The sequence below is a fragment of the Dictyostelium discoideum genome, assembly GCF_000004695.1.
Source record: "Dictyostelium discoideum AX4 chromosome 6 chromosome, whole genome shotgun sequence".
NCBI lineage: Eukaryota > Evosea > Eumycetozoa > Dictyosteliales > Dictyosteliaceae > Dictyostelium > Dictyostelium discoideum.
In genome coordinates this window covers 2,227,216-2,239,873 of record NC_007092.3, presented here as the reverse complement: position 1 = coordinate 2,239,873, position 12,658 = coordinate 2,227,216, and the positions used below count along the sequence as shown (strand labels likewise).

General features: G+C 20.1%; 6 protein-coding genes across 6 annotated transcripts; 2 read left to right on the top strand and 4 right to left on the bottom strand.

Moving 5' to 3' along the window:
- Positions 1-10: 10 nt before the first annotated feature.
- Positions 11-1,867, top strand: DDB_G0292902 (hypothetical protein; the record flags this gene model as incomplete). The annotated part of the gene is made up of 1 exon (XM_629424.1): positions 11-1,867. One exon carries the CDS (start codon positions 11-13, stop codon positions 1,865-1,867), a length of 1,857 nt encoding a protein of 618 aa, XP_629426.1.
- Positions 1,868-2,070: 203 nt separating this feature from the next.
- DDB_G0292978 (hypothetical protein) lies at positions 2,071-3,488 on the bottom strand (the record flags this gene model as incomplete). The annotated part of the gene is made up of 2 exons (XM_629423.1): positions 2,071-2,964; positions 3,057-3,488. The coding sequence occupies 2 exons, from the start codon at positions 3,486-3,488 to the stop codon at positions 2,071-2,073; spliced, it is 1,326 nt and encodes a 441-aa protein (XP_629425.1).
- Positions 3,489-4,297: 809 nt separating this feature from the next.
- On the bottom strand, positions 4,298-5,924 carry DDB_G0292900 (hypothetical protein; the record flags this gene model as incomplete). The annotated part of the gene is made up of 2 exons (XM_629422.1): positions 4,298-5,314; positions 5,445-5,924. 2 exons carry the CDS (start codon positions 5,922-5,924, stop codon positions 4,298-4,300), a joined length of 1,497 nt encoding a protein of 498 aa, XP_629424.1.
- A 1,099-nt stretch (positions 5,925-7,023) lies between these two features.
- On the bottom strand, positions 7,024-7,734 carry pgl (hypothetical protein; the record flags this gene model as incomplete). Its single annotated transcript, XM_629421.1, has 1 exon — positions 7,024-7,734. One exon carries the CDS (start codon positions 7,732-7,734, stop codon positions 7,024-7,026), a length of 711 nt encoding a protein of 236 aa, XP_629423.1.
- Positions 7,735-9,235: 1,501 nt separating this feature from the next.
- On the top strand, positions 9,236-10,261 carry eloA (long chain fatty acid elongase; the record flags this gene model as incomplete). Its single annotated transcript, XM_629420.1, has 3 exons — positions 9,236-9,646; positions 9,759-9,837; positions 9,936-10,261. 3 exons carry the CDS (start codon positions 9,236-9,238, stop codon positions 10,259-10,261), a joined length of 816 nt encoding a protein of 271 aa, XP_629422.1.
- Positions 10,262-10,463: 202 nt separating this feature from the next.
- On the bottom strand, positions 10,464-11,821 carry DDB_G0292946 (hypothetical protein; the record flags this gene model as incomplete). The annotated part of the gene is made up of 2 exons (XM_629419.1): positions 10,464-11,618; positions 11,723-11,821. 2 exons carry the CDS (start codon positions 11,819-11,821, stop codon positions 10,464-10,466), a joined length of 1,254 nt encoding a protein of 417 aa, XP_629421.1.
- Positions 11,822-12,658: the final 837 nt, after the last annotated feature.

The following is a 12,658-nucleotide window of genomic DNA, read 5'->3' as shown; positions in this document are numbered from 1 at the left end:
TAAATAAATAATGGATAATAATTACAATTACAATAACAATAATAATAATAGTTTGGTTGTTAAAAATAATGATAATATAGTAAATCAAGATCTTTCAATAATTTTAGATGAATTAGAAAGTCATAGTGATTTTTTAGTAAATCAACCATCATTTAATTTAATGGTAGAAATGTTCCCAACAATGGGTAGTTATTTAGTTGAGAGTTTATCATTACAAAGAAATATTTTATTATACAATGAAATATCAAGACTACCAAAAGATCAACAACAACCTTATAAATCTTCATTTCGTCATTTATCATTTGAGTTATCAGAAAATCCTAACTATAAACCTATTACTTCACATTCAACATTCAAAAATAATAATAATAGCAATAATGATAATAAATCAAATATCAATTTAAATAATTCAAATAATAATAATAATAATAATAATAATAATAATAATAATAATAATAATAATAATAATAATAATAATAATAATAATAAAAATAGTGTTGTTAAAAATGAAAGTAAAGTTATTGATTTAGAAAATGTTAGATATCAAATGACACCAAAAAAGATAGAAAACAAGAGTATAAATGGAGATGAACCTAAAGATATAGATTTAAAATATAATAATGAAAAAACTAATAAAAACAAAAACTCATTGTCTTTTTCATTACCGTCAACACCAGTAAAACCAATTTTAAACTCTCCGCTACCTAAATCAGTCTCATCATCAGCTTTTATTCAATCTACTACTACTTCAACACCTACAAAAACAACAACTAAAACACCAATAAAATCAGAACAAGTTAATAACAACAATATTAATAATAATAATAATAATAATAATAATAAGAATATGAACACACCTAATCAATTACCACAACCAATAAGTAATAATAATAAAAATAATTTAGAAGTTAATTCAAATACTAATAATAATAATAATAATAATAATAATAATAATAATAATAATAACAATAATAATAATAATAATAATAATAATAATAATAATAATAATAATAATAATAATAATAATAATAATAATAGTTATCATAATTTAGTAAATGGTAGTAATCCAGAAATTTCTCAACCTCTCATTGATAGTAATGATTTCCCAAATCTTGTTAAAATCAATTATTCAAAAGCATTAAGAGGTGCTGAAAGTAATTATTTGAAATGGAGAGGATTACCTGATAAAATTATTATTGACAGATTGGATAAAGCAGAGGGTAAAACTATGAAATTAATACACAAATTCCCTTTAGATTCAAATAATTTGGAACAGAGATTCATTATAAAAGGTGATAGTACTTTATGTTATGAAGTTTTAATTGGTGGTTCAAGAAATACATGTTCCTGTGAAGATTATTATAAACGTCATCAAGGTAATGGATTTTGTAAACATATTGCTTATGCATTCATTCATGGTTTAGGTATTCCTCGTGGCAGTCATATAATTTATCAAAAAGCTATGACAAAGAAAGAAAGATACTATTTATTCATTCACCCTGACAAAAGTCTCATTATTAATATTCGTGATAGAATACCCGATCCTATTAGTGAAACTGCCATCGCTACAACAGCAGCAGCAACAACAACAACACCTACCAAAAAAACAACACCTACCAAAAAAAAGACTTTAAATTCTCTTCCTTCCCTCACCTCGCATCTTGGTACTGAATCATCATATTCTGATACATCACAACCAAACTTAGTTTCACCAAAAAAGAGATCACAGTCATTATCAAATTCACCAAATAAAAAGGTAAAATCCTCTGAAAGTCATGACGTTAGTAAGTATTTTAATTTTATATTTCCAATTTTTAAATTGTGTTATTCAAAAACTAATACCAAAATTTTAGTAAATTTAGATTAGGAAAAGAAAAAAAAAAGAAAAGAAAACCTTTGTACTTTAATAAAACTATTTGTATATATTTTAAAATTTTATTTAGAGAATAAACTTTTTTTTTTTTAATTTTTTTAATTTTTTTAATACCATTTTTATATATTAAAACTTTATTTGTTTTTATAGTATTAATTGAGACGATTGCTAAAATAAATATATATGTTAAAATTCTATTACCAAAGTGAACAACACCTTCTTGATTTATCAACTGTAGTTTTATTTTTAATCTCTTCATTTTGTTTTAATTCAGTTGGAGTTTCTTTTGGAAAGAGTTTATTTGCTCTATCCCCATAGTTTTCAGCTTTTTTTTCTGGTAATAATGGTGTAGATGGTGGTCTAGTGGTTGTTGTAGTAGTTGGTTTTGTTTGTAAATTATTATTATTATTATTATTATTATTATTATTATTATTATTGTTATTGTTATTGTTATTATTAGTAGTATTAGGTAATGGAGTTAAAGGAGAGGATGTTACTGGTTGAGGAGAACCAACGCTCGTCCATGTGGCAGTTTTTGAGCCATGTGGTAAAGGTGTTTCATTCAAATATGTAACCTTTGGAGTAGTTGGAGTTTGAGTTGGTGTTGTTTGATTTGGTGTAGTAGTAGTTGTTGTAGTTGAAGAAGGTGAAGATGGTGAAGTTGATCTTTGAACTCTTTGTTGTTGTTGCTGTAAAACTTGTTGTTTTTTAAATGAATCTAAAGATCTTTTTAAATTTTCTAAAGTCTCTTCTTTATTATCAAAGGAAGAGAAACAATAGATTTGATTTTTTCCCATATCAATTAGAATTGATTTCTTTAATTTACCTTTCTTTGGTAATGATTCACTAATATCTAAAACGTTTTCTAATTTAATTTCTTCACTTTTAAATGTTGTATCTATTGATAAAAATAATATACGAGTTTGAGTTATAAACATAACGCCATAGTTTTGTTCCAATTGACCTTTGATACGGCATCTATATGAATGTTCTAATCTTTCATCTCTAGGTAATTTTTGGAAATGTTTTAATAAATTTGCTGTTGATGGATTTTTATATAATTCTTCACCTGATGTTAATCTATTTGATGGCTAATTAAATAAATAAATAAATAAAAATAAAAAATTAATTAAAAGAGAAAAATAAAAATAATAAAAAGAATAATAATAATAATTTTACATACATCAAATTTAGAAGCATTTAATCTTGATTCGATTAATCTAAAAGGTGAACCTTTATGAGATTTTTTAAAATGAATATGATATGTTTTTGGTTTATCTTTATGTTCTCTTGGAACGATTAATTTTACACTATCATCTTCACACCATTCAACCTCTTTAATTGATTTCAATGGTATAATCTTTCTCTTCTTTTTAACAGAGAATGATCCATAAAATACTATTGAATTATTAGTGATACCAAATGTATTATAACGTAAATTAAACTTTGATCCTGTCTTTAATTTACACTCTTCACAATATATAATTGGTTCATCAATTTTCATACGTCTTTTTAATTGGTCATTATCAGATTCTGAACTTGACATATCAGATCTTGAACTACTTGCACTTTCACTAGCACTTGATGATACACTACCTCTTCTACTTCTTCCCATTTTTTTATTTATTTTATTTATTTAATTATTTATTTATTTATTTATTTATATTTAAATATTTATTTATTTATATTTATTTATTTGTTTGTTTATTAATTTATTTATTTATTTATTTTTATTTAAATATTATTATATTAAAAATCCAGCTTTGGTTCAGAAAAAAAAAAAAAAAAAAATTATTAAAAATTGAAATATAATTATTATGTGTATGAAAGTAATTTTTAGTTTAAAAATAATAAAAAAAAAAAAAAAAAAAAATACTTTTAATTTAAAAAAAAAAAATAAAAAATAAAAAAAAAAAAAAATAAATTAAAATTCGTTTAATAATTTTCAATGAATAATATTGCCATCATGCGTTTTTTTTTTTTTTTTTTTTTCGAATATATTCGCGATGTTATGTCTGGGTTAATTTTCAGGAAATCTAGATTTCCCTTAAATTATTATTTGAATGTATCTTAACAAGAGGTGAAGCATAAACTAAAATAAAAAATTTTTAAATGATGAAAACCCAATTTTTTTTTTTCTAAACAATCTTTATTCTTTAAAATAAAAAAAAAAAAAAAAAAAAAAAAAAAAAAAAAAAAAATCAATAATTAATTACATAATATTGTATTTTTTTTTTTTTTTTTTTTTTATAAATATATATATTTTTTAAAATATTATTATTCAATTATTATTATTATTGTTGTTGTTGTTATTAAGAATTTCTTATTATTTTTTTTTTTTTTTTTTTTTTTAAATAATTTTAATTTAACAATAATAATAATAATTAAATAATAATTAATAAAATTAAATTTAATTGATTTGAATCAAAAGAAAAAACAACAACCACGATTTTTAATTTTCATAATTTTTTGTTTGATTATACCTTCTGGTTCTTTGTTGAAAATTTTGTTTGCTCTATCACTATAGGATTCATTTCCATTAACTTTTCTATAAAGATTTTGAGATGCTCCTGCTCCTCCACCTCCAACTGGCAAACAAACACTACTAAAACCATTTAAAACAATTTCATCATTGACATTTAATTTATGTGGGGAAGCAGAGGATGGTTGTTGATCTGATTGTTGAGATTGAATTTGTAATAATTCATATTCATTATTATTATTACTATCTAATGAACCATTACTACCATATGTTGAGGATGCTGATGAAGAGGTGCTTGGTTGTTGATTTGTTGATGTTGTTGTATATGTAATTGATTTATTTTGTAAACTTTGTGAATAACCTAATGGATTTGAATCTGTGGATAATTGAATATTTGGTGGTGGAATACCTTGTGAACCTGATAAAGGATTTGGAATAAGATGTTGATGTTGTTGTTGTTTTTGTTGTTCTAATAATAATTGTTGTTGTTGTTTTTTAAATTGTAATTCTTGTAAATGATTACTATTATAACTACTATGAGTTGGTTTATTTTGTAATTGATCATTTTGTTCAATTTTTTTAAAAGTTTCCCAAGAGTATTTAATTTGGTCATATGACTCCTCTTTAGATTCAAATGAAGAGAAACAGTAAACTAAACCTTTTCCAATAGTGATTAAAATTGATTTCTTTAATTTTCCTTTTGTTGGTAATGGTTCATCAATTGATAAAATTCTTTCAAATTTGATCTCTTCACTTTTGAATATAGTATCAATTGAAAGGAATAATATACGAGTTTGTGTTACAAACATTACACCATAATTTTGATCAACTCCCTTTATTCTACATCTATATGATAATTCTAATCTTTCATCCCTTGGTATAGTTTGAAAATGTCTTAATAAATTTGATGTTGATGGATTTCTGTACAATTCTTCACCAGTTGACAATTTTCTAGATGGCTAATTAAATAAAATAAAAAAATAAAAAAATAAAATATAAAAAAAAAATAAACTTTTAGAAATTTATAATTTATTTTTTATTTTTTATTTATTATTTATTATTTATTATTATTTAATTATAAAAACTTACATCAATATTTGCAGATTTCCATCTTGATTCAATTAATCTAAATGGAGAACCTTTATGAGATTTTTTAAAATTTATATGATAATATTTAAATTTACCTTTTTCAATTGGTAATTCAATTCTAACACTATCGTCTTGTAACCATTCGACATTTGAAATATTTTTAAATGGTACTATTTTTCTTTTTTTCTTTACAGAGAATGAACCGAAAAATACAACTGCTGTTTGGGTAATACCAAACATATTATAATTTGATTTAAAGGAACCACCATTTTTAAAATCACATTTTTCACAATAGAGTATAGACTCTTCTAATCTTAAATTCTTTCTTAATAAATCATTATCACTCTCTGAACCATATGATTCAACACTACTTGAATCACTGCCTCTTTTACCATTATTTATTAAAACTTTTGTTGTTGAAGATGATGAAATTGCACTTCTACCTGAAACACTAACACCTGAATTACTTTTTACTGACATTCCTTAAGAAAAAAAAAAAATAAATAAAAAAAAAATAAATAAAATTTTATTTGTGTGTATATATATATATATGTTTATTATTTATTATTTATTATTATTATTATTATTATTATTACTATTTATTATTAAAAAAATTTTATTTTTTTATTTTTTATTTGTTATTATTATTTATTTTATTTTATTTTATTTTTTTTTTTTTTTTTTTAATTTTGACCAAACTTAGAATATTTTAAAGTTTAAAAAAAAATAAAAAAAAAGAGTTATTGTATTTTTTATCATGCAAAATAATATATATATATAAAATTTTTTAAAAAAAAAAAAAATTATTGCTATTGATAATTATAATAATACGATAACTAATTAATATTTTCTAAATAATGCTACTACTATTTTTTCACTATGGATGGGGATTTAAAAAAAAAAAAAAAAAAAAAAAAAAAAAAAAAAAAAAAAAAAAAAAAAAAAAAAAAAAAAAAAAATATTAATATTAATAAAAAGTTAAGTGTCTTGGTTAGATTATTATAAAAAAAATTAATAATATGTGCAAAAAAAAAACTAAAAGGAAAATACTCCAAATTCTCAAACAAAACTTTGCAATCAAACAGGATAAAACAGAGAAATGACTAATACTGGTAAAAAAAAATGTCAAAAAATTCAAATTTTATTATTTTCAACTTTTTTTATTTTTTTTTTTCTAAACAAAAAAAACCTATTTTTAAAAAAAAAACAAAAAATAAAAAAAAAACAAAAAATAAAAAAAAAAAAATAAAAAAAAAACAATAATAAAATATCAAATGGTTGTATTTACAATCTCGATCAAATTAGTCTTCGAATTTAAAAAAAAAAATAAAAAATAAAAAAAAATAAAAAATAAAAAAATAAAAGACACTTCGTCGGATTAAAAATTAGCATTATTTAGTAATTATTTCTGTTTTTTTATTTTTTTTTTTATTTTGATTGATTGGTTGGCCAGAAAAAACAGAAAATTTAAAAAAGAAAAAAAAAAAAGAATAAAAAAAAAAAAAAACTCATTTCTATTGCATATCTATATTAAATTATATAATTATTTTATTTTATTTTTTTTTTTAAAAAAAATTTATTATTCTCTATAAAATACATTTGTATTACCAGATGAAATTATTTTATGAGCTGGCCATCTAGAAACATTTATTTGAGAAGATTCCATTTCATCCCAAACTTTTTTCTTTGAAGAACCACTCATAAAGAAGACTTTATTTTTTGAGGAAGCTAAAAAGTTAATGTTGGTAGTGATACGATCAAAGATTGCAAAACGTTCAGTGGTTGTATGATAGACTAAATCAGTTTCATCGAGTGGCGATTTTGGAGAATTTGGAAAGATGGATGCTATATGACCGTCTTCACCCATACCTAATGTAACTAAATCTGGTGAACCATTTGATTTTTCAATTAATTTCTTTAAATCGTTTGAATAGGTTTCAATACATTCTTTCAAAGGAAGTGAGGTATTTGGGGTAATGAAATGGTCGACTAATAAATTCTCTCTATTCTTGAAAACAGATTTACTAATTAAATCATAGATTGAATCTTTGCTACTTTTATCAATGTATCTCTCATCTACTGCAAAGAAATACACTTTTGTCCAATCTATTGATGAATCGTTACCTAACATTTCATAGATTGGCTTTGGTGTTGATCCACCAGACAAACCAATGGTTGCAATATTTCTACTATTAATTGAATCTGTAATTACATTTTTAATAAATTTAACACATTCATCTTCAAATCTTTCTTTTTCAATTGTAATGAAATTAATTAATTTTGAAGTCATATTTTTATTTATTTATTTATTTAGTGTGGTGAAAAAATAAAAAAAAAAAATAAAAAAAATAAAAAAATAAAAAAAATAAAAAAAAATAAAAAAAATAATGATTTGAAAAATTAAAAAAATAAATTAAAAGAATTGCTTGTAAAATTATGGTATATTTTCATCTTCTTCGGGAAAAAAAATTAATTAGTAAAACAAGAACAAAAAACAAAAAAAAGTAATAATAATAATAATAATAATAATAATAATAATAATAATAATAATAATAATAATAATAATAATAATAATAATAATAATAATAGGATATATTAACTATAATTAAAAAAAAATTAAAAAATAAAAAAATTTTAAAAAAAAAAATATTATTTCCAAAAATTAGTGAAAATAAAAATATTAAGATTTAATCTCTTTTATTTATTTTTTATTATTCTCTTTTTTTTTTTTGATTTTTTGTGTGGCAATGAAATAAATGATTTTTCAAAAACTTTTAACAGATATTTTTTTTTTTTTTTTATTATTATATTATTTTTTTTATTTTTTTTTTTTTTTTACATTTATAAATGATCGAGAAAAAAAAAAAATAAAATAATAATAATAATAATAAAAATAATACAGAAAATAATATAAAATAATATTTATGACTCCATATCCTGGAATCCAACCAATTTGAATTCATAAAAAAAAAAAAAAAGTATTGAATGGCCATTTAGAATATTTTATATGAAATCACAGATTTGTTTACACAAACCATAATTAAATTTATAATGATTTATCTTTATTTATTATTTTATCTTTTTTTTTTTTTTTGTTTTCACATGTGTTTGGAGGGCATACCCTTTTAAAAGTTTTTTATTTTCACTAATACAAACACAAAGGAACCGAAATAAAAACGCCAGTATGATTTTTTTTTTTTTCGTTAATTTCAATTTATTTTTATTTTTTTTTTTTTTTTTTTTTTTATTTTTTTTTTTTTGGGCCTAAACTCTGGTTTTTTTTTTTTTTTTTTTTTTTTTTTTTACAATTTCATTTTCTTAAATTAAAAAAAAAAAAAAAATTTTAAATAATTAAAACCCAAAGGTTTTTTTTAATTTTATTTTTTTATTTTTTTTTCACAACATTAACTAGAAATTCTTTTTTTAAAAATTTTATTCGTTTTCGAAAAATTTTTATTTTATTTTTTTTTTTTTTTTTGGCACCTTTTCATTGTTATCGTTTTTCATTCAGGTTGTTCAAAACACACACACACAAACTGCGAAAATTAAAATAAAAATAAAAAAAATAAAAAATAATAATTTTATAATAAATAGTAGTAGTATATATATATATATAATAATAATAATAATAATAAATTAAATTTTGTTTTTTTTTTTTTTTTTTTTTAATTTATAAATAGATCATCAAAGAATTGAATTAATTTGAAAATAAAAATATAAAAATAAAAATATAAAAATAAAAATATAAAAATAAAAATATAAAAATAAAAAAATAATAATAATAAAATAAAATGGAACATATTCATGATATTAATTTTCAAGAATTTTCAAAAGATCCAATTGGAACAATTGACAGATTTAGATGGAAGAATGAAGTTACACCATTTTCAAATATTCTCTTCCCAATAGTATGTTCATTTGGTTATTTGGCATTAATTTATGGATTACAAATTTTTATGAAAAATAAAAAAGAAATTAAATTACATGGATTTGCGATGTTTCATAATTTATTCTTATGTTTATTATCATTATTAATGTTTTTAGGTATTGTAATTCCAATGGCAAAATATTCATTCCCACATGGTTTATACAATATAATTTGTAAACCAATTGATAGTGGTTTAGTTCAATTCAGTTATTACATTTTCTATCTTAGTAAAGTTTATGAATTTATTGATACAATAATTCAAGTTTTAAGAAAGGTTAGTAAAAAAATTTAAAAATTTAAAAATTTAAAAATTTAAAAAAATCAAATGATGGGTACCCATATTAATATTTCCCACATTTTTTTTTTTTATTTTTAAAATCTTTTAGAAAAGTTTATTATTTTTACATGTATGGCATCATTTCATTACATTATGGCTTGTTTGGGCAAACCTTAAATATGATACTGGTAAAGTATATCAATACACTCATTATTATTATTATTATTATTATTATTATTATTATTATGTTATATGCATATTAATACCTTAATTTTAATTATATTAGGCTGTCAATGGGTAGATATTTCAGCAAATTGTTTCGTTCATATTGTTATGTACTTTTATTATTTCCAAACTGAACGTGGAATTAATCCATGGTGGAAAAAACATATTACAACTTGTCAAATCATACAATTCATAGTTGATATGAGTTCACATTTAGCATGGCATTTTTATGATACTCAAGGTAATCACAACTCAAATTATTGTTCTGGTACTTGGGCAACTTCAGCTTTTAGTGATTTCGTAATTTTATCATTCCTTGGTTTATTCATTCAATTCTTTGTAAAAGCATACAAGAAGAAATCTTCAATTAAAAAGAAAACAAATTAAATAATAATAAATAATAACAAATAATAATTAATAATTAATAATTAATAATTTTAAATAAAAGAAAAAAAAGAAATAAATAAATAATAAAAATTTTCTATTTTTATATTTAAAACCCCCTTTTTCAGGTGTCTTGGAAATACCTTTTTTATTTATTTATATTTTACAATTAAATAAAATACATATTTTGTTTTTATTGTTTTTTTTAGTTGTTATTATTATTATTATTATTATTATTATTATTATTATTATTATTATTATTATTATTATTATTATTATTTGGTGAATTAATATTACTATTACTACTATTACTACTATTACTACTATTACTACTATTACTACTATTACCACTTCCTGATGAGTTTAATTGATCTAATGAATCAGAAGGATCATTATCAATTATTTTATGTTTCTTTTTTGAAGAGGATGAAGGAGAGGAAGAAAAGGGAGAAGAGTTTACAGAATTTGGATTTATTGGTTGTTTTAATGCAGATTTTTGTGGTTTTTGATTTGCAACTTGTTGTAAATTAAATGAAAAATCAGAGAATTCTAATGTTGATTCAATTACATGTTTATTTTTTGATGATGATGTTGATGATAATGCTGGTGAATTATTTTTACCACTACCACTTGCACCACTATCTTTATTATTATTATTATTATTATTATTATTATTATTTGATAATGAAACAATACCAGCGGTACTAATTTTACCAGTACTACTACTTGACATACTACCACCAATACTTTTTCTAATACCACTATTATTTAAACTACTATTACTACTATTATTTAAGAAAATTTGATATTTATCTTTTCTATATTTATGACGATATAAAAAGAAAACAATGATTAAAATAAAGGAGATACAAGTTGATGCTAAAAAGATTGAACCCCAAATTAAACCAAGGTTACTAATTTCAGGTAGGAATGGTAGTACTTGGTATGGATTCAATGGCTTGTAATAACATTCTATTATACCAGATCCTTTTTGTTGTTTCTCTATAAATTGTGTTAGATAACCGTTTACCCAAGTTTGATTTTGTGAGTATAGACCAGAGATATTCGAATGTGCTAATTCCATTTGACCATTATTTAATGGGTCGGAAAAGTTAAAATTGACACTAATGATACCATGATAACATTTTTGAAAGTTTACATCTGTCTCTGAATCGACATCAGAATTCATTTTTGGATCGGTACCTTTCATAACTACTTCCTTTATAAAGTTATCCTTATAATATGAAAACCACCATAAATTATTATTCTCTGTATTACATGGCCAAAATGTTATTTTCTCTGATACTAATATTGATGTGATTTCACATTGACCTTTTTTAAATTCATTTTGTAAATCTCTCTTTTTTTATTATTATTAATAAAGAAATTTATAAATAGTTTAATAATAATAATAATAATAATAATAATAATAATAATAATAATAATATAATTATAAAAACTTACATCAAAAGCCCATATTTTATCAAAGAAAAAAACAGTTAAAAGTAATGAGATAACAAAAATAAAAACATTAACCCAAAGGAATACTTGTTTTAATTTCATTTTGTATGTATATATTTATTTATTTATTTATTTATTTATTTATTTATTTATTTATTTATATTTATTTATTTATTTATTATTACTATTTAATGTTATATTATTAATATTATTTAATATTATTATATTTATTATTATGATTAATATTATTTGTATTATTTGTATTATTTGTATTATTACTCCATAGATTGAATATATGTATTTTTGTAAAAGACCAGGTATGAAAGTCTCGAAATTTTTTTTTTTTTTCAATTTTTATTTTTTTTTTTTTAAATTATTTTTTTTTTTTATTTATTTTATTTTTTTATTTTATTTTTATTTTTTTGATTTTTATTTTTATTTTTTTTAAAATTTTTTTTCCTATTTTGTTAACTAGTTAAAAGAAATTGGAATTTATGATCAAAAAAAAAAAAAAAAAAAAGAGAAAAAAAAAAAAAATCAAATAAATTATTTATTAATAGAAACATACAAATTTAACACTTAGAAAAATAAAAAAAAAAAACATTGTCTTTTTTTTTTTTTTTAATCATTTTTTTAAAATTAAATTACTTACCATTCATTTTTTGTAATTGTTTTTATTTTGGGAGCGCGTGTATCAATTTTTTGAATTTTTATAAAAAAACAAACCATATTAAGTTGTCACTCAATTAAAAAACAAGTTTATTATTAATATTATTATTAATATTATTTTTATTATTATTATTTTTTAGTAAAAAAATTTTGATAAACATTCAAATTTTAAATCAAATCAATTTTGGTTTTTTTTTTTTTTAAATAAATTTTTAGAATCTAATTTCACTTTTTGTGATTGTTTTTTTATTTGAGGAATATATTTTTAAA